The sequence below is a fragment of the Mauremys mutica genome, chromosome 12, assembly GCF_020497125.1.
Source record: "Mauremys mutica isolate MM-2020 ecotype Southern chromosome 12, ASM2049712v1, whole genome shotgun sequence".
In the NCBI taxonomy this organism is placed as follows: domain Eukaryota; kingdom Metazoa; phylum Chordata; order Testudines; family Geoemydidae; genus Mauremys; species Mauremys mutica.
The window spans coordinates 35,717,611-35,736,381 of NC_059083.1; the positions used below are offsets into that span (position 1 = coordinate 35,717,611).

The window sequence follows — 18,771 nt, forward strand, 5'->3', positions numbered from 1 at the left end:
TGGGCTTCCTGGTCTTTCCTGTTTAGTACACAATACGGTAGCACCTCAGAGTTACGAACACCAGAATTACAAAGTGACGGGTCAACCACACACCACATTTGGAACCGGCAGTACGCAGCCAAGCAGCAGGAGAGCTAACAAAAAAAAATACAGTACAGTGCTGTGTTAAATGTAAACTACTAAAAAAAAAATAAAGAGAAAACAGCATTTTTCTTCTGCTTAGTAAAGTTTCAAAGCTGTGTCAAGTCAATGTTCAGTTGTAAACTTCTGAAAGAACCACCATAAAGTTTTGTTCGGCGTTACGAACATTTCAGAGTGATGAACAACCTCCGTTCCCGAGGGGTTTGGAACTCTGAGGTTCTACCAGAGAGAAATAAGCCAAGGAACCCTCAGAACTGTCTAACGGGTGCGGTGGTTGCTTTTTACTGACATGCCCATTGCCATGAGGGTGGGTCACTCCAGTGAAAGGGAATGGCAACGAAAAGAACTTTCTCACCTCTTTTTAGAAATGCCCACGTGTTTACTGGGCAATAGTCAAGTGTCTTCATGTGGTTCCTTCGGGAACTAAATGTCCAGTGATGGAGGCACGTCCGTCACTACATCTGGCTGGGGAGCTCAGCTCAGTACGCGGACACTTCTCGAAACGCTTCCTGGACTTAAACAAGGTTCAGGGGCAGAGGCGCCGATTTTCTGAGTTCCCAGGGGGTGCTCGACCCCCACTTGGCCCCAGGCCCTTCCCCCACTCCACCCCTTTCCCCAAGCCCCGACCTGCTCTGCCTCTTCCTCCCTCCACTCCTCCCCCATTCCCGTGAGGGCATCCGGCATACCAGTGAACAGCTGATCACTAACGGAAAGGAGGTGCTGGGGGAGGGAGAGGAGCTGATTGGCACTGGTGCCAGTGGGTGCTGAGCACCCTATTTTTTTTCCGTGAGTGCTCCAGCCCCAGAGCACCCATGGAGTTGGTGCCTATGTTCAGGGGCCTTGAGGGAAGCTGTCAGTCTGGCCTTTGGAGGTGGTGCTTCCTGAGGTGTTTATCTCATAGTGGCGTCTGTGACAACCCAGAGAGCCCTACCATGGCTCCCCCTAGTGGTGTGACTGCGTCGGCCGTTCTACCGACTTGGGTTCTAGATCTGTCCCTGCAGAACCTCACAGTTAGCTTCTTTGCCCTAATTATCCATGAATGAAAAGCCCTCGGCTGACACAAGTCCTGTAGTCACACAAAGCACATGTATTATCTTCCTTATTCTGGGAGAAGGGGTGGGGGCGGGGCCTTGGGGGAGGACAGAGTGGGGGTGGGGGCCTTGGGTGGGAGGGGCAGCACAGGGGCAAGGGCCATGGTTTGGGCACCATTGCCCCCTGCCCACTTTTAGGGAGCTTAAGCCTCTCCTGTCCTCCACTGGAAAGGTCCATAGACAGATAGACAAAACAATCACAACAACCTGCAGACAAATAGACTGTGGGCTTGGCTACCCTTGAGAGTTGCAGCGCTGGTGGAGGCTTTCCAGCGCTGCAACTTAGTAACTGTCCACACCTGCAAGGCACATCCAGCGCTGCAACTCCCTGGCTGCAGCGCTGGCTATACACCTGGTCTGCTTGAGGTGTAACGAGTGCAGCGCTGGTGATGCAGTGCTGCTCGTCAGGTGTGGCCACACACCAGCGCTGTTATTGGCCTCCAGGGTATTAGGAGATATCCCAGAATGCTTTTAACTAAATTACTCTCTTTGTTTTGTTATGCAGCCTCTCTTTGTTTTGTTGTGAACGGGAGCTGCTTATCTAAAAAACAAACACAGCTCCTGTTTGCTGTGATCAATCTGTAATTGACTGTGAACAATCAAATGAGATAACCCCTGTGAATGAGGCAGGCAGGGGGGATGAGTGTTTGCTTGAGGAGAGAAACAGCGGGGGCGGGGCGGAGAAAGGGAGTCCATTGGAGCAGCTGCTTATCTGGTCTGCAGGCTGTTTGCAGTTAAGAGTAAGGGGTCGGGAAAATTTTCTGATTTTGCAAGGCAGGGAGCTGATACACAGTGTCGGCTCCAAAAATCCACTCTCTCTCTCTCCCCCGCTCCCTGTCACACTACACCCCACCCCCCTCTTTTGAAAAGCACGTTGCTGCCACTTGAACGCTGGGATAGCTGCCCATAATGCATCACTCCCAACAGCGCTGCAAATGCTGCAAATGTGGCCACACTGCAGCGCCGGTAGCTGTGAGTGTGGCCACACACCAGCGCTTTCCCTACACAGCTGTACGACCAGCGCTGTAACTCCCAGCGCTGCAACTCTCAAGTGTAGCCAAGCCCTAAACGTCAGGGCACCGACTTCCTGCTCTGCTTTGTCTCCTGTATCCCCTTCCCCCACCCATCGTCTGACTGGTCAGCCTAAACCAAAGTATCCTCAGGGCGAGGATGGTCTTAAACTCTGACCATCCCTGTCTCCTCCCACTGAGGGCAGGTCTCCACTTAAAATGCTGCAGTGGTGCCGCTGTAGCGCTTCAGTGAAGACGCTACCAATGCGGACGGGAAGACTTCTCCTATTGTTGGCGTAGGTACTGCACCTTCCCAGAGGGGTGGTAGCTATGGAATTCTCCCATCGACACCGTGCTCTCTACACTGGGGGCTAGGTTGGTTTACCTGTGTCACTCGGGGGGTGGGGCAGGTGTGTGGATTTTTCACATCCCCTGAGCGATGTCGTTATATGGACTGAATTCCCTAGTGCAGACCAGGCTTCAGTTTCTGATTTATTTATTTTTTTGATTGCTTGTTGCTCTGGTAGCACAGTTTGTCTTGCCTTTAACGGTCTGCCTTGGCTGATGTACAGTCCTGTCTGCAGCATCCACTCCTTTCCCCGCTCCGGGAATCATGGGAATGTTAATGAATACGGAGGAAGGATTTTTGCTTTGACCCAGGTCCTGAAATGTATGGACCAATGGAGACTTCCAATGGAGACTAAATACCTGGGGATCTGGACTTTTATTACAAGTTTGTCTGGCCTGCAGCACAAGAGGACTTTGAGCCTGACTGAGACAGGTCTCGGAATATCAATAAATAATATAAATGCAATTTGGGTGGCACAAAGGTGGGAGATCAGCAGGGGATAAAGACGGACAGGGACAGAGATACGCTTAGCTTGGAGCGCTTCCCTACTTGGTAATTATAGAATCATAGGACAGGAAAGGACCTCGAGAGGTCATCTAGTCCAGTCCCCTGCCCTCATGGCAGAACCAGGGCCGGCGCTTCCATTAGGCGACCCTAGGCGTTCGCCTAGGGTGCCAGGATTCGGGGGGCTGCATTTTGTGTGCTCCCCACGGGGCGCACAGGAGCTTCCGGTTCCGCTTCCGTCGCGCCGCCGAAGAAGGATCTTCTGCCAACGTGCTGCGGAAAAGAGCAGCAGGCAATTGAGCAGCTCAATGACTGCCGCTGTCGCCTGCGGCATTTCGGCAGAGGGTCCTTCTTCGGCGGCGCAATGGGAGTGGAACCGGAAGCTACTGCGCGCCCCATAGGGAGCGCACAAAATGCCGCCCCCTGAATTCTGCCTAGGGTGCCAGAAACCCTGGCACCGCTCCTGGGCAGAACTAAGTATTATCTAGACCAGGGGTCCCCAACCTTTTTAGGTCCAGGGACCGGTTTCGTTTGCCGGACCCTCCGCAGGCGTGCCTGCGGGAGGTCCAGCTGAGCCGCGGGACGAGCGCTCCCTCCGCAGTTGTGCCTGCGGGAGGTCCGCTGCTCCCGGGGCTCAGCTGGACCTCCCGCAGGCATGCCGGCGGAAGCTGCACTGGGTCGGTTCGCGGCCCGGTTTCTAAGAGGCCGCGGACCGGTACCGGGCCGCGGACCGGGGGTTGGGGACCCCTGATCTAGACCATCCCTGACAGGTGTTTGTCTAACCTGATCTTAAAAATCCCCAGTGATGGATAATCTTTATCTGTTAGTTGAAATCTGACTCCTAACCACCAATAATTTTTCTTACTGTGTCTGGATTTAAATAAATGATTACATTACAGTCATTTATTGACATTTGGGGGCAGGATTTCACCGTTCTGCCCTTCAATAGCAGAGAGATGCATTCTCTTAATTGCGGTTTCAAAGAGGTTTTTTTTTTTTAACCTGGGAATTAAGTAGCATTGTTCCCTGCATGGGGAGGGTCACATTGCTCTCCAGGGCCTCAGGGGCTGAAACTAGATGGGGCTCATTCCAGCCCAGCAAATGAGCCGGCTCCAGGAGAAGAAATGCTGTCAGGATGCACTCAAAGGGGAGTGATGTGAAACTAACCTGCTGTCACACTTGTCCTCACAGAGAGCCATGGCTACTGTGGAAAAACTCCAAGAGGAAGCTTCTTGTTCCATCTGCTTGGAGTATTTCCAAGACCCGGTGTCTATCCACTGCGGGCACAACTTCTGCCGGGCCTGCATCACTCAGTGCTGGGGCGAACTGGCTACAAACTTCTCCTGCCCCCAGTGCAGACAGACCGCCCAGCAGAGAAACTTCAGGCTGAACAGGGAGCTGACGAACATGGTGGAGCTAGTGAAACAGCTGAAGTTGCCTCCAATGACAGAGCCAGAGGCAGAGCGAGTGTGTGAGAAACACAGGGAGCCTCTGAAACTCTTCTGTGTGGAGGAACAACAATTAATCTGTTTGGTCTGCAGAGAGTCCTGGGCGCATGGAGCTCACGCTGCGGTTCCCATCGAGGAGGCTGCCCAGAAGTACAAGGTAGGGAATCTCTCTCTCCAGAGTGTCTATTTAGGCCTCATTTATGTTTTTGGTTGGTTGCCTTTTCAAAATCAAAATGGCAGGAGTTCAGTAAATCCTAGTGTAATTTGGGCCCTTCTCTGGGCAATTTCTAGACTAAACGTTTGGGTTTCTTTCCAGTTTAACCTGAACGCCTCATTTCCTGTGTTATTGATGATCGATTTATGCTCACAACAGAGTTCTTGCATGGAATTTTGGCCTAGAGCTTCAGAGGTCTTTAGATTTCTGGATTCCATTGAAATCACTGGAAATTGAGAGCCTAGGAATCTTTGAGGAGCAAGGCCTTAGCCACTTAATTTTTGATCTGTGCTCCTGATAACTGGGGTTTTTTTTCTAGTGGAACCTGAGCGCCTAACGTCTCATTCATTCAATTTGCTAACAAGCGTTCCTGCAAGGGGTTGTGCTGTTAAGTTACCGGTCTGTGCACCTAACATTAAAGAAAATGTTACATAGTCTGGGAATTAGACCTAAACGACCTTTTGCATCGAAGGTTGCAGTCTTCCAAACGCTAATTAGGGCTTGTCCATTACTTGGAGAAATTCCTGATCAGCTCCATGTGTGAATGCTCTTATTTTGGAGCAAGAGTGCCCTTGCTCCTGTAAAGTGGATTAAGCTGAATAGGACTATGTCACTGTTGTTTTGGAGTAAAAGTGTCCACACACGTACTGTGCTTTAAATTCACACCCGCAATGACTGGCAAGTCCAGATAAGTCCTTATGCACATGCTTCAATTTATATTACCATGTCAATGAGGCTACTCAGAGTGGTAAGTTAAGCACCTATGTGTCGCAGGATCAGGGCTATTTCACCCTGAAATTACATTCCTCGGGCACTGAACCTGTTGTGAATAAAACTGTTGTGAATAAGACTGACTGGAGTAATACTCCTTGTTCCTTGCCACTTATTTCACTCCCAATAAGGTAATACATTTCTCCAATTCTTGTACACTGGATATCTAGTTTAATAACTGGTCAACATTGGCACAGCTGCGCTGCTGTAGGATTCTAGCATAGATGAGCCCTTTAGATGTTGCAAGTCCCTTTCTGAAGCTGGTCTATTTGAAATAAAGTTGACTAAAGTTGTTTTATTCTTCTCTGGTGTCATTAATTTCATACCCAACAAAGCAATAACCCACTCCTTGCTCCCCAGACCCCCTGACTGCTAAGCAGGGTATTCAGAGCCCTTGGTTTGTGTAGATCAGGGGTCGGCAACCTTTCAGAAGCAGTGTGCCGAATTTTCATTTATTGACTCTAATTTAAGGTTTCACGTGCCAGTAATACATTTTAATGTTTTTAGAAGGTCTCTTTCTATAAGTCTCTAATATATAACTAAACTGTTGCTGTATATAAAGTAAATAAGGTTTTTAAAAATGTTTAAGAAGCTTCATTTAAAATTAAATTAAAATGCAGAGGCCCTGGACCGGTGGCCAGGACCAGGGCAGTGAGAGTGCCACTGAAAATCAGCTTGCGTGCCACCTTCGGCACGCTTGCCATAGGTTGCCTACCCCTGGTGTAGATTATACAGACCAGCATTACTTACTGGGGGGAAAAACCCCAGTGAATTATGGGAGGCAAACTTGGTCCCATCCAGCCAGGGAATTTACATGCAAGTGACATTAAGAAAGTTCCCCCCGTGAGTTAGAGTAGCTGGTAAAGCGTTTATTTAAATGAAATCTGAATTGGATCCATTCCTCCCCCACCCAAAACAGAAATCCCACCAAACCCTTTTTCTCTTCTCAGGAGCAAGTCAAGGCTCGACTGCAGGCTCTGAAGGAAGAGAGAGAAAAACTCCTGGGATTTAAATTGACTGGCGAGAGGATGAGCTGGGAGTATGTGGTAGGTGCCCAAAGCAGAGATGGGTATCTCTGCCTGTGAGTGAGTATCGCTGGCCTTGTCTAGATGAGGATTAAAATATGGGCTATTAGATCTTGGGGCTTGTCTACACTGAAAACACGACCGCGGCACAGCTGTAGCGCTTCAGTGTGGACACAACTTATGCTGACAGGAGGGGCTTTCCCATTGGCGTAGGTAATCCACCTCCCTGAGAGGTCGACGGAAGAATTCTTCCTAGCGCTGGCTACATGGGTACTTAGGTCGGCTGAACTATGCTGCTCAGGGGTGTGAATTTTTCACACCCCTGACCACTGTGGTTATGCTGATATAACTTTTAAGTGGAGCCCAAGCTTAAGAGCCTGGGATGTGACTATTTGTGTCCCTCTGAGACAATAAATGTGTGTGTGTCAGGGTGTCTCTCACTCTACAGCTTCCGTGTTGGGGTGGTATCTGTGTTTTGTGGTGACCACATGCTCCTGAGTGTGATGCATGTGTGATTGCATTTCCACATGCAGAGGCAACACATAAGGGGGTCATGTGCCCCCCCCCCGATTTGCTGCACGGTTTGTACTGAGCATGCTCCCATGGACTAAGCATGCTCAGTAACACTGCGGAAGCCAGCTGCCCTCACTCTGCCCAAACACGCCCCCCCCCACTAGTGGCAGGCACGAGTCGTCTCTGTCCCTGGGAGCACCTGATAGGAAGTTTCTGGGTGTCTCTCCCATGTGCGTCCATGAGCATTTGTCTCTGCAGTTTGTATTTGTTTTTTAAATGACTGATGTGCTGATATCATGATTTTTCTCATTGGATTTTTTTGTTGGTGTCATGCTTCTAATTTCCCGCACCTCCCTTTGCCCAAGAGTCTCTGCCAGTGCAGAGTGTGTGTGTGTGTGTGTGTGTGTGTGTGTGTGTGTGTGTGTGTGTGTGTGTGAGAGAGATAGAGAGATGGGCCAGGTCTACACTAACATGTTAGTTTGACCCAGCTGTCATTCAGGGATGTGAACACCCCCGCCCCTGAAAGACGTAGTTAAGCTGACCTACCCTGGTGTAGCCAGTGCTAAGTCAATAGAAGAATTCTTCCATCACCCTAGCGACTGCTTCTCAGGGAGGTGGATTTAGCACAGCAATGGGAAAACCAGTGCCGGATTACCGCACGGGCCAACGGGCTGGAAAAATCTCCCCCTGCCACTGCCCCAGGGCAGGAGGAGCTCTCACTCCCCACCACGACCTCGGTGCAGAGCTTCTCCAGTCTCGGTGCCGCAGGGGGGGCGAGGAGCAAGCGGAGGGGTGGGGCTATGGCAGAAGGGGTGGAATGGGGGCGGGACTGTGGGCGGAACAGAGGCAGGGCCACGGGGAAAAGGTCAGAACAAGGGTGGGGCCACAGGGGAAGGGGCAGAACAGGTTGGGGCCATGGGCGGTGTCGCAGGTGGAAGGGGCGGAACGGGGGTGGAACTTCAGGTGGAAGAGGTGGGGTAGGGCCACAGTTTTGACGTCGGGGCCCCCTCACTTGCTCTGGCCCAGGGCCCCAGGAGACCTTGATCTGCCTCTGAGGAGACCCTCTCCTGTTGCTGCAGTGAGTGTCTACACTGACGCACTAGCACGGTGCAGCTGCAGCGCTGCCACTGTGCCGCTGTAGCGGTTTCAGTGTAGACACAGCCAGAGAGAGAGAGAATGTTAACCTGAGTCCTGCATCCTGCTGCCCTTTCTGCTGCTAGATGAATCTGGAGTTCACTAGGCCAGTGAAATGAGAACAACCTAATCATGCAACGCTGTAGCCAAAATGTGATCCTTGGATGCGTAACCGTGGGACTCTTGAGTAGGGGTAGAGAGGTTATTTTACCTGTGTATTTGGTCCTGGAGAAACCGCTGCTGGAATCCCATGTCCAGTTCTGGTGTCCTCAGTTCAGAAAGGATGTTGATAAACTGGAGAGGGTTCAGAGAAGAGCTACGAGAGTGATCAATGGAATAGAAAACGTGCCTTCTAGTCATAGATGCAAGGAACTCCATCTATTTAACTTAACATAAATAAGGCTTCAGAAGTGACTGGATCATGGTGTGCAAGCACCTACGTGGGAAACAAACGTTTGATAATGAGCTCTTTGAAACTAGTGGACAAAAATATACCACCATCCTCTGGCTGGAAGTTGAAGCTAGACAAATTCAGACTGGAAATAAGGCATATATTTCTAACAGTGCGGGTAATTAACCACTGGAATATTACCATGGGTCTTGGCGGATTCTTAATCACTGGCAATTTTTCAATCAAGATTTAAAAAAAGAAAAGAAAAAGATATGCTCTAATTAAAGAGAAAATGTTTCGGAAAATCCGATGGCCTGTGTTACACAGGAGGTCAGCAACCTTTCAGAAGTGGTGTGCCAAGTCTTCATTTATTCACTCGAATTTAAGGTTTCGCACACCAGTAATATATTTGAATGTTTTTAGAAGGTCTCTTTCTATAAGTCTATAATATATAACTAAATTATTGTTGTATGTAAAGTAAATAAGGTTTTTAAAATGTTTAAGAAGCTTCATTTAAAATTAAATTAAAATGCAGAGCCCCCGTGGATGGGTGGCCAGGACCCAGGCAGTGTGAGTACCACTGAAAATAAGCTCGCGTGCCACCTTCGGCACGTATGCCATAGGTTGCCTACCCCTGGACTAGATGATCACAATGGTCTCTTCTGGCCTTGGAATCTATGAATCCATGCTAAAGCTCACACGCTATTAACATAAATTAGGACTGACTAAGGAAGCTTTAGGAAGATGTCTCTCTCATCCATAGGACGTTTGTCTCAAAAAAAGTCTTAAAATGACTTTTTGGGGTAGTGAGAAATTTCCCTGTGGCAGACACATGGCTGTATGAAATACCCCTGATCTCTCTGCCGGGTCTTTACCTGTCCATTCCCCATTTCTATCTGTCTGTTACAGGAAAAGATCAAAAAGGAGAGGCAGAGAATTGGGTTTGAATTTCAGCAGCTCCGCCAGTTTCTGGAGGAACAAGAGTGCCTTCTGCTGGCCCGGCTGGAAGAGTTGGACAGGATTATGAAGTGGCAAAAGGAAACGGTCACCAGATTTCCCATGGACATTTCCCATCTTAATAGCCTGATCAGTGAGCTGGAAGGGAAGTGCCAGCAGCCAGCGAGTGATTTCCTGGAGGTGAATTTCCTTTCTGTGGAGGTAGGCTCCAGCAGTGGGCAGCTGCAGGAGCCTTTCCCCACTGCCTCTCCCATTGCCAGAGCCAGGGTGGCCGGTGCAACCTATTAGGTGACCGCGGGCACTAGGATTTGGGGGGCGGCATTTTCTTCAGCGGCGACCGGGGCGGCTGAAGATCCGGCCGCCGCGGTCGCCGCCGGCATTTAGGCGGAGGGAGCTGGGGCAGGGGGGCGCAGGGAGGGCTGCCTGCAGCAAGTAAGGTTGGGGGCGGCACGCAAGGGAACTCCCCGCCCCAGGTCACCCCTGCTCCGCCTCCTCCCCGAGCACGCCGTGGCTGCTTCACTTCTCCCGCCTCCCAGGCTTGCGGCGCAAATCAGCTTAGGCCGGGGCGGGGGGGGGAGCTGCCATGGCGGGGGGGGCACGTCAGGGCGGAGGGGGGGGTGGGGAGCTGCCGCAGGGGGGGTGCCTCAGGATGGAGGGGGGGAGCTGCCACGGGAGGGGGTGCGCCTCAGGGCGGGGGGGGGGGGGCAGGGAACCGCCACAGGGCTCGGGGACGGGGGAGGGCGCAAGGTGGAAGTTTCGCCTAGGGTGCGAAACATCCTTGCACCGGCCCTGGCCATAACCTTTCCCCACTTCTGTTAGAGACACCCCAGTTGCCTCTGCACAGTATCCTGCACTATTTTCACAGGGGATGATGCCAAAATTACCCCCAAAATTCTCTGTGATGTGGAATATTCCTGGTACGTAGCCTGCTCTCCCAGTTCTCTGAGACGCTGCCTACGGCTGCCCTGTGCATGCAGAATGCGTCAGAGCCCCGTGGGAACTTTGCTTGCCGGAGCGCTGCACCCAGCTAGTGTCCTAGGGAAGTTCAAATCCAAAATGAGCCCATAAATATTTAAAGTATTGTTTGTATTGCAGTAGCCTCCAGAGGCCCCAATGTGTCAAGCACAGAGAGAGGCTGCAGCAGAGCCAGCAAATGAACCCCATAACCCAGCCTCCAAAGTAGGAGGCTAAACATTTTGCTAAGGCAACATAACATGTGCCAAACCCAGGAATCTGCTGTGGCGATGGAGGGGGAGATTGGAGTGGGAAATGTTAATCTTCCTGATTAGCATTTGCCTTTTGAAAACACCCTGGATTGTTTCTCTGTCCCCAATAGAACGTGCCGCCTAACCCCAGGGGAAGATTTAGGGGCCGTTTTGGAAAATCCAACTCCGTGATCCAAATGCTTTAATAAATATGTAGAAATAGGTTGTGACTTTAACCTATGGAACTTGATGGGTTAAAGCTCATTTCCCGCAGGCGGGATCTTTGGCATTTCACATGTGCAATCAACTTCCTTTCTCTCTTTCTCTCCCTCTAGGACATCAGGATCACCTTGAGCAGGTACATGGCTCCGTCTCACTCCCCCTCGCCTTTCATTCTCTTGTCATGTTAAAACCCCAGGGCCCAGCAGCAAGGTGTAGGGGGCACAATCACAACTCTCCCAGTGTTAAGTTTAATTAAGTGGTTTTAAATATGTTCCACCCAGGGCTTACTTTGTAATGAAAGAAGTGCCTTGGCTCAGGCAATGAGGAGCCATATATTTTACTTTCATAACTGATGTGTCAAGCACAGAGGTGCTGGGGCTGTGAACTGCCAGGCCTAGAGATGCCAGGGATATGAACTGCCAGGCCCAGAGATGCCGGGACTGTGAACTGCCAGGCCCAGAGGTGCCGGGGGCCCGGGGCTATGAACTGCCAGGCCCAGAGGTGCCGGGGCTATGAACTGCCAGGCCCAGAGATGCCGGGACTGTGAACTGCCAGGCCCAGAGGTGCCGGGGACCCGGGGCTATGAACTGCCAGGCCCAGAGGCGCCGGGGCTATGAACTGCCAGGCCCAGAGGTGCTGGGACTGTGAACTGCCAGGCCCAGAGGTGCCGGGGCTCTGAACTGCCAGGCCCAGAGGGGCCAGGGTTATGAAATTCCAAGCCCAGAGGTGCCGGGGCTGTGAACTGCCAGGCCCAGAGGTGCCGGGACTATGAACTTCCAGGCCTAGAGATGCTCGGGCTATGAACTGCCAACCTAAAGGTGCCGGGGCTAGGAACTGCCAAGCCTAGAGGTGCCAACACTGAGCCCTGGCAAGCCCTGGCATAAATTAAGCACTGCTTCCACCTCTAAGGCACTGGCTGTGTCAGGATGCTGGGGATGGAATAAGAGGCCTTTCATCTCTAGGGCACTGGTTACAATCCAGCACCGCTGACTCTTTTTTTGGCTACGTCTACACTACACACCACTGGTGGTGGCATATAGGGTGTGTAGCTACACAACACAATGAGAAACTGCTGCCTCTCCCATTGCCGGAGCCTTACCCCACTTCTGGAGTCTTTTTTCCTGCAGCGGGGAAAGGCTCCAGCTGCAGGCAGTCAGCGGGATGCTACTCTGCTGAAAACAGCGCTGAGTGGACGGGGAGGCATGGCTTGGGTGAGCAGAGAGCATGTGGGGTATGTTCTCGTGTACACCCTCACCCTTCGGGAGTGTCTTTACTCACCTAAGCCGTGCATCATGGTCTGCACAGCTCTTTACACCCATGCTAAGGGGGCCTCCCCATCTATGCACTCTATACGCCGCTGAAAGAACCGTGCAGATGAACCCTTTGTGTGGAGTGAGCTGTGTCTGGGGAGGGACTGGTCTGACTCCAGTTGCTTTTGGGCTTGAGGTCTACAATGCAAAAACCACTTGCAACATGGGAACATCCTGGCCATCAGAGCAGGGAGGATATCGACCAAAATGGCCATGATGCAACTTCCTTCCTACCCATACACATAGGCACGGATCTTCTAAGGCATTGCAATGATGAGATTTGACGATAGGTTTTCCACCTCCTGGGACTGGCAAGTCATTCTCTGTCTGAATGACCTGGACAGGAGAGACTGCGAGACCCACAGCAGAACATCCCGTACCCCAGAGGTTACCCATTTTGTGTGCCGTTAGGCTTGTCTCAGCACCTCTACAGGCAAGATAGGTGGGGGGACACCTCCCCGGTTTGAGGATTGCACTGCAGCATAGGCAGGAGACGCCTACTGGGAGGTAACAGTACCTGTGCCCAGAGGCAGAAACATAGGCACCTAGGGCATTTTTAGAACATAAGAATGGCCACATGGGCTCAGACCAAAGGCCCATCTAGCCCAGTATCCTGTCTCCCGACAGTGTCCAATGCCAGGCGCCCCAGAGGGAATGAACAGAACAGGGAATCATCAAGTGATCCATCCCCTGTCGCCCATTCCCAGCTTCTGGCAAACAGAGGCTAGGGACACCATCTCTGTCAGCCAGGCTAATAGCCATTGATGGACCTATCCTCCATGAATGTATCTAGTTCTTTTTCAAACCCTGTTATAGTCTTGGCCTTCACAACATCTTTCGGCAAAGAGTTCCACAGGTTGACTGTGCGTTGTGGCTAAAAGGTAGATGTTGAGTGAGCGTAGGCACCTACAGGGTTAGGTGGCAGATGAAGGGGGTTGCAATGCCTCTTAAATCTGGGACCCAGGTGCCTAAATCCCTTTGAGGATCTGGGCCTAATAGTCTCTGTAGCCTAAGGATGGATTGTAACTGTGGGGGAAGCATGCACAGCTAGTGCCTCGGTGTCACCTTCTGTGAGGGTAGGACACACAGAGGAATTCATTCTCCATGGCCCCCAGTACAGCAGCATTGACTGGCACGAGCTTCATATTAAAAGGCAATTAAGTAATACATAATAAGGAGTAATTAATGTAATTAATACAATTAACTTCAGAGAGTTTTCTCTCTCCAGGTGCGAGATGTTCCAGCAGCCCACGGGGATTTCTCTTGAGCTGGAAAAGAGACTCAGTGATTTCTCTCAAAAAACTATTGCTTTAAAGGAGACCCTGAGGAAATTCAAAGGTACCAAAAGGGGAGCCAGGCAGAGAATCGAGATGTGTCTCTGTCACTGTAAGAGGGGATGGGCTCTGGCCACTTAGCAGCCAATGTAAAACCCAGCAAAAGTACAGTAGAGGTCCATTGGACGGGGCGGTGGGAACTGTCCAGGACTAAAGAAGTTTCCAGTGAGGATTCAGAAATGAAATAACATGAATATGGTTCAATGTTTTATTTACTTGTTTTTCCTACATCATGAGAAATTTGGGATCCAGGTGAAGGGAGCAGTGCCAGATCCAAAAGGGGCTGAATCCTGCTTATGAATAGGCCCTATCAAATTCATGGCCATGAAAAATGCGTCATGGACTGTGAAATCTGGTCTCCCCCTATGAAATCAGGTCTTTTGTGTGCTTTTGCCCTATACTATATAGATTTCATGGGGGAGACCAGTGTTTCTCAAATTGTGGGTCTTGATCCAAAGCGAGTTGCAGGGGGGTTGCAAGGTTTATTTTAGGGGGGTTGCGGTATTGCCACCCTTACTTCTGCATTGCTGCCTTCAGAGCTGAGCGGCCGGAGAGTGGCGGCTGCTGACTGAGGGCCCAGCTCTGAAGGCAGCAGTGGAGAAGTAAGGGTGGCAATACCATACTGTGCCATCCTTACTTCTGCATTGCTGCTGGCGGTGGTGCTGCTTTCAGAGCTGGGTTCCCAGCCAGCAGCCACCGCTCTTCAGCTGCCCAGCTCTGAAGGCAGCGCCGCTGCCAGCAGCAGCAGCACAGAAGTAAGGGCAGCAGTACTGCAACCGCCCCTACAATAACCTTGTGACCTCCCCCACAACTCCTTTTTGGGTCAGGACCCCTACAATTACAACACCGTGACATTTCAGATTTAATTAGCTGAAATAATGAAATTTATGATTTTTAAAATCCCATGACTGTGTAATTGACCAAAATGGACATGAATTTGGTTGGGCCCTCCTTATGAATGAACAGAGAAAGAGATCCAGTAAACAATGGTTTAATAACAGAGAAAAAAGAGGGAACAGATCAAGGAGATAGAGCTGGGAGTCAGGAGACCTGGGTTTTGTTCTAGCTCCTCCACCAATTCGGTGAGCAACCCTGGAAAAATCAATTCAGTTCTCTGTGCCTCACTTTCCCCATCTCCAAAATCACGATGTTCTATTTCTCCAGCACAGCCATTCCCTTGCACTTCATGCACAGGAAGTCCCTTCTGGCTTCCGGCAGGAAAGAAAACATGGCGCATCCATGGTAGGTCACCGCTGCTGTTCTAGTGCTGGCCATCTTGAAACCCGCACGGAGAAGGAAAGCTTCTTGCATGCCCTCTCTCGGCTCCCTGCCAAGCTCTCCCGTTAGTTCACCTAGCAAGTGATGATTTACACCAAGTCTCCCAACTTAGGTCAGCCCAGCCCCTCATCACTAGGGAGCAACTGTGTCCAGTGGGGCTGATCAAAGCTTGGTGGGTCAGGCCAACAGACGATGAGAACTGCAGTCTGCACTGGGTTCTCTAATGTTCAGTCTAGGAATGTACTGATGTTCTGAGATCCTTCAAGGAAACAAGTGATATAGTCACATAAAAATCCTCCTGGAATATTCTTCATTCTGTTTAAGGTACGTCTGGCTTGACTAAAGTTTTTTCTCTCCATATCTCTGCCCTTTTCCCTCTCTCTGTTTCCCTTCCCTCATTAAGCGGACTTATTTAATTCAGAGTGGAAAGCCGGGCATAACGCTGACTGCATGACATCTCTCCTCTCTAGACACTCTGGCTCTGGCACTACAGACGGGGGCAGGGAGATCTCTAGCGTGGGGAGTGGACACCATAGGAAGAAAGGGTGAGTTTTTACAGGGATATTTCCTGGTTTGCATTTGTAGCTTGAATGGCAGAAGAGCTTCTGAGATCAAACAAAACAGCCTCCTGCCAACAGAGGGAGAGAGGGGGACAGGAAAAGGGAAGGGGGCTTAAACAGCCTACAATATTAACCCCTTAACTGCTGTTCCCACATGACAAGCGCGGCATGGAAGTGAGACGGGGGCCAGCAGTGCATCTCCACTGACTCAATGGGACTCAGTGTTGTTGGCTTGATCCTCCCCCAGTGTCCTCCCGGGGCACTTGCTTCTCTCCCTCAATTGCCTGGATCTCCCATTTTCTCTTCCCACTGGACTGCGGAGGTCTCCATTTATGATCCTCCCTTCACCCTGGCTCTTTAAGACTTCTCCGCTGTTGCCTGACCCTTGGGAAGGTTAATCATGTTTGGATTGGCAGCCAATCGATCGGCGTGTGATAAGGGTCTTCCCCCAGAATCAGACCTAACACTACGGAGCTCGATGTCTTGTGGGGAGTCTCAGGTTGGATGACAAGGACACGTACCCTGAGGGCAAAGTAAAACCTTAGATACCTTTATGAAAATAATGGAGAAAGCTAGAAAAGACCCAAGCCACATAACAAGGCAGAGATCATGCAGGACTGGGGTTATCTATGGTATCACTCGACGCATAAGCTCCCAGAATTGCATACTCAGCCTTGGTTGAGGACCTGGTCATAAGAGACAACAGGACCAGCCCCGTCTCTGGCATCTATAGGCTAACACAGCGGTTCTCGAACTTTAGCAACCCGACAACCCCGTTTTGATTTACAAATTTTTGCGGACCCCTAAGCCCCCTGCTCTGCCCCAGGCCCCACCCCACTCCACTCCTTCCTCCAAGGCCCCACCACTGCTCCATCTCTTCCCACTCCTGATGCACCCCTGCCCCTCCTCCTCTCCACCTCCTCCCCTGAGCTCGGCCCTTCCTTGCTCCTCACCCTCCCTCCCAGTGCCTCCTGCATGCCGCTGAGCAGCTGTTCCCCGGCGTGTAGGAGGCACCGGGAGGGAGGGGGAAGAGTTGAGGAAGGGAGGGGGAGGAGTTGATCAGTGGGGCCGGCAGACCCCCTGGAGTACCCATGCGGACCCCCAGTTTGAGAAACGCTGGGTTAACATGTAACAGCCATTTCAGCCCATGATCATACCGTCACCCCTTGCTCCAGCGGATTCGCGGTTATTCCTTCTTATGTTCCTTGTGGTAGCACTGACTGGAACATTGTAACTCGTACCACTGAGCAAGCTCTCCTTAGTTCCCAACATCTAAATGTAACTGTTAGGCCAGGGGCGGGCAAACTTTTTGGCCCGAGGGCCACACTGGGGTTGTGAAATGGTATGGAGGGCCAGGGCAGCAGGGCTCGGACGGGCTCAGGCTTCAGATCCTCCTCTTGGTGTCATACGTAATTTTTGTTGTCAGAACAGGGTCGCAGTGCAATGGAGTTTGAGAACCCCAGATTTACGGTACACGGGCCTGTAGGTTTCTTGCATTACAGCTGAATATAATGAAAGCAGCTAAATATAGTGAAGGCAAGACAGTGAATATGGGCAGGCTTGCCCTATGGGCTACACCACCGCCTGCCGTCTTCTCCCCTCATCCAGCTGGGCTGGGAGGCTGCTCTCCAGCGGTCGGAGTCCCTTATTTCTCTTCCATTCCGCAGTGGGCTGGGTGCTGTTCCCCAGGGTTGTGCCTCCTTCCTTTTGCTAGTGGGGGACGGGGCGTCTCTCCCTAACAGGCACACCTGCTGGCTCCCAGGCTCTGCTGCCTCCCCTGCTCTGTCCCTGCTGCTGGCAGTGGGGCAGCCCCCACAGGAAGACGCAGCAGGGGAGGAGGCAGAGAGAAGCAGTCACAGCAGCAGATATAGCAGCACCCCTAGAGCCTGGGAGAGGACAGAGAGCCAGGACAGAGAGGCAGAAAATCAGGGAGCGACCCAGGTGGGATGAGGCTGCTGGGGAGTGCAAGAAAAGGTCCCCTCCTTCCCCAGGGCCGAGCTCTGCCCCTAACACTCTGATTCTCTCTCCCCAGCGAATGTGACTCTGGATCCAGACACAGCTCACCCCCAGCTCGTCCTGTCTGCGGACGGGAAAGGCGTGAGACGGGGACACGAGCAGCAGGATCTGCCCGACAATCCCGAGCGATTCAATTCCGTTCTCTCCGTGCTGGGCCGTGAGGGGTTCACCTCAGGCAGACACTACTGGGAGGTGGAGGTGGGCGTTGGGGGAATCTGGTCGGTGGGGGTAGCCAGGGAGTCTGTGAGGAGGAAGGGACGGATGAGCAATTACCCTGAGCAGGAGATCTGGGCTGTGGGTCACTGGGGCGGTCAGTACCGGGCTTACACCTCCGGTGAGACCATTCTGCCCCTGCCTACGATCCCCAGGAGAATCCGGGTGTCTCTGGACTATGAAGGGGGGCGGGTGGCATTTTTTGATGTTGACAACAAGTTCCTGATCTTCATGTTCCCACCAGCCTCTTTCACCGGGGAGAGACTCTTCCCTTTCTTCTTGGCGGGATCCCCACTCCGGCTGTGTCCCTGAGATAGGGGCAAAGGGGAATGGTCCCATGTGACCATAGGTGCTGACTCCACGGGTGCTGCGGGGATGGAGTGCTCCTGGAAAAAAAACAGTGGGTGCTCAGCACCCATCAGCCACAGCTGTTCAGTGGCGCAGCCAATCAGCTGTTTGGCAGTGCCCCATATCAGCTAATTGGGGGCGCTGCTAAACAGCTGATGGCGGTGCCAACAAACAGCTGTTTGGCAGCTCGGGGAGATGTTGGGGGGAGGGCGGAGAACAGCGAGTGGTGGGCAGGCGGGGGCTTTGGGGAGTGGGTGGATCGGGGGTGGGAAGAGGCAGAGCAAGGGTGGGGCCTTGGGGGAAGGGGCAGAGTGGGGGTGGGGCCTCAGGGCAGAGTGGGGATGGAACACCCCCGGGGAAAAATAAAAGTTGGAGCCTATGCATGTGACTACCATAAAATACGTTTCTCTAACATGTGACTCCACGACACTGAGGCTAGAACGTATTTCTGGCCAGTCAAAATGGCAGAGAGATGGACATGAAGGCGAAGCAAATGGCATTTGTCTGTCAATTCTTTATGATTCTGGAGGCCCAGGGATTTTGCAAGGTCAGAGAATAAGAAATGCTGCCTGTAGCCACCTGTGATTCTGCAACCTCTAGGGGAGATTGCAACATCTGCAGCAACGTCAGAGACCATTTTAAAGGGCGTTTTAAAATAGATTTAAATGGTGCAATTAGTGCAGCAAGATATTGTATTGCATTTATTTTACACTATTCCCAGGTGATCAGTTTCCAAT

General features: G+C 51.6%; 1 protein-coding gene across 1 annotated transcript; it reads left to right on the plus strand.

The window, feature by feature from the left end:
• Positions 1-4,292: 4,292 nt before the first annotated feature.
• Positions 4,293-18,054, plus strand: LOC123345256 (zinc finger protein RFP-like). Its single transcript, XM_044982004.1, has 7 exons — positions 4,293-4,700; positions 6,479-6,574; positions 9,501-9,728; positions 11,089-11,111; positions 13,514-13,623; positions 15,368-15,442; positions 17,490-18,054. The coding sequence occupies exons 1-7, from the start codon at positions 4,293-4,295 to the stop codon at positions 17,996-17,998; spliced, it is 1,449 nt and encodes a 482-aa protein (XP_044837939.1). The 3' UTR covers positions 17,999-18,054.
• The last annotated feature ends 717 nt before the right edge of the window (positions 18,055-18,771 follow it).

What these genes read in the sequence shown, in the direction of transcription:
- LOC123345256 (XM_044982004.1), top strand. Translation starts at nt 4,293, where the DNA reads ATGGCTACTGTGGAAAAACTCCAAGAGGAAGCTTCTTGTTCCATCTGC. An exon ending in GACCCTGAGGAAATTCAAAG is followed by an intron (nt 13,624 to 15,367) that starts GTACCAAAAGGG and finishes TCTCCTCTCTAG; the next exon opens with ACACTCTGGCTCTGGCACTA. An exon ending in GGACACCATAGGAAGAAAGG is followed by an intron (nt 15,443 to 17,489) that starts GTGAGTTTTTAC and finishes CTCTCTCCCCAG; the next exon opens with CGAATGTGACTCTGGATCCA.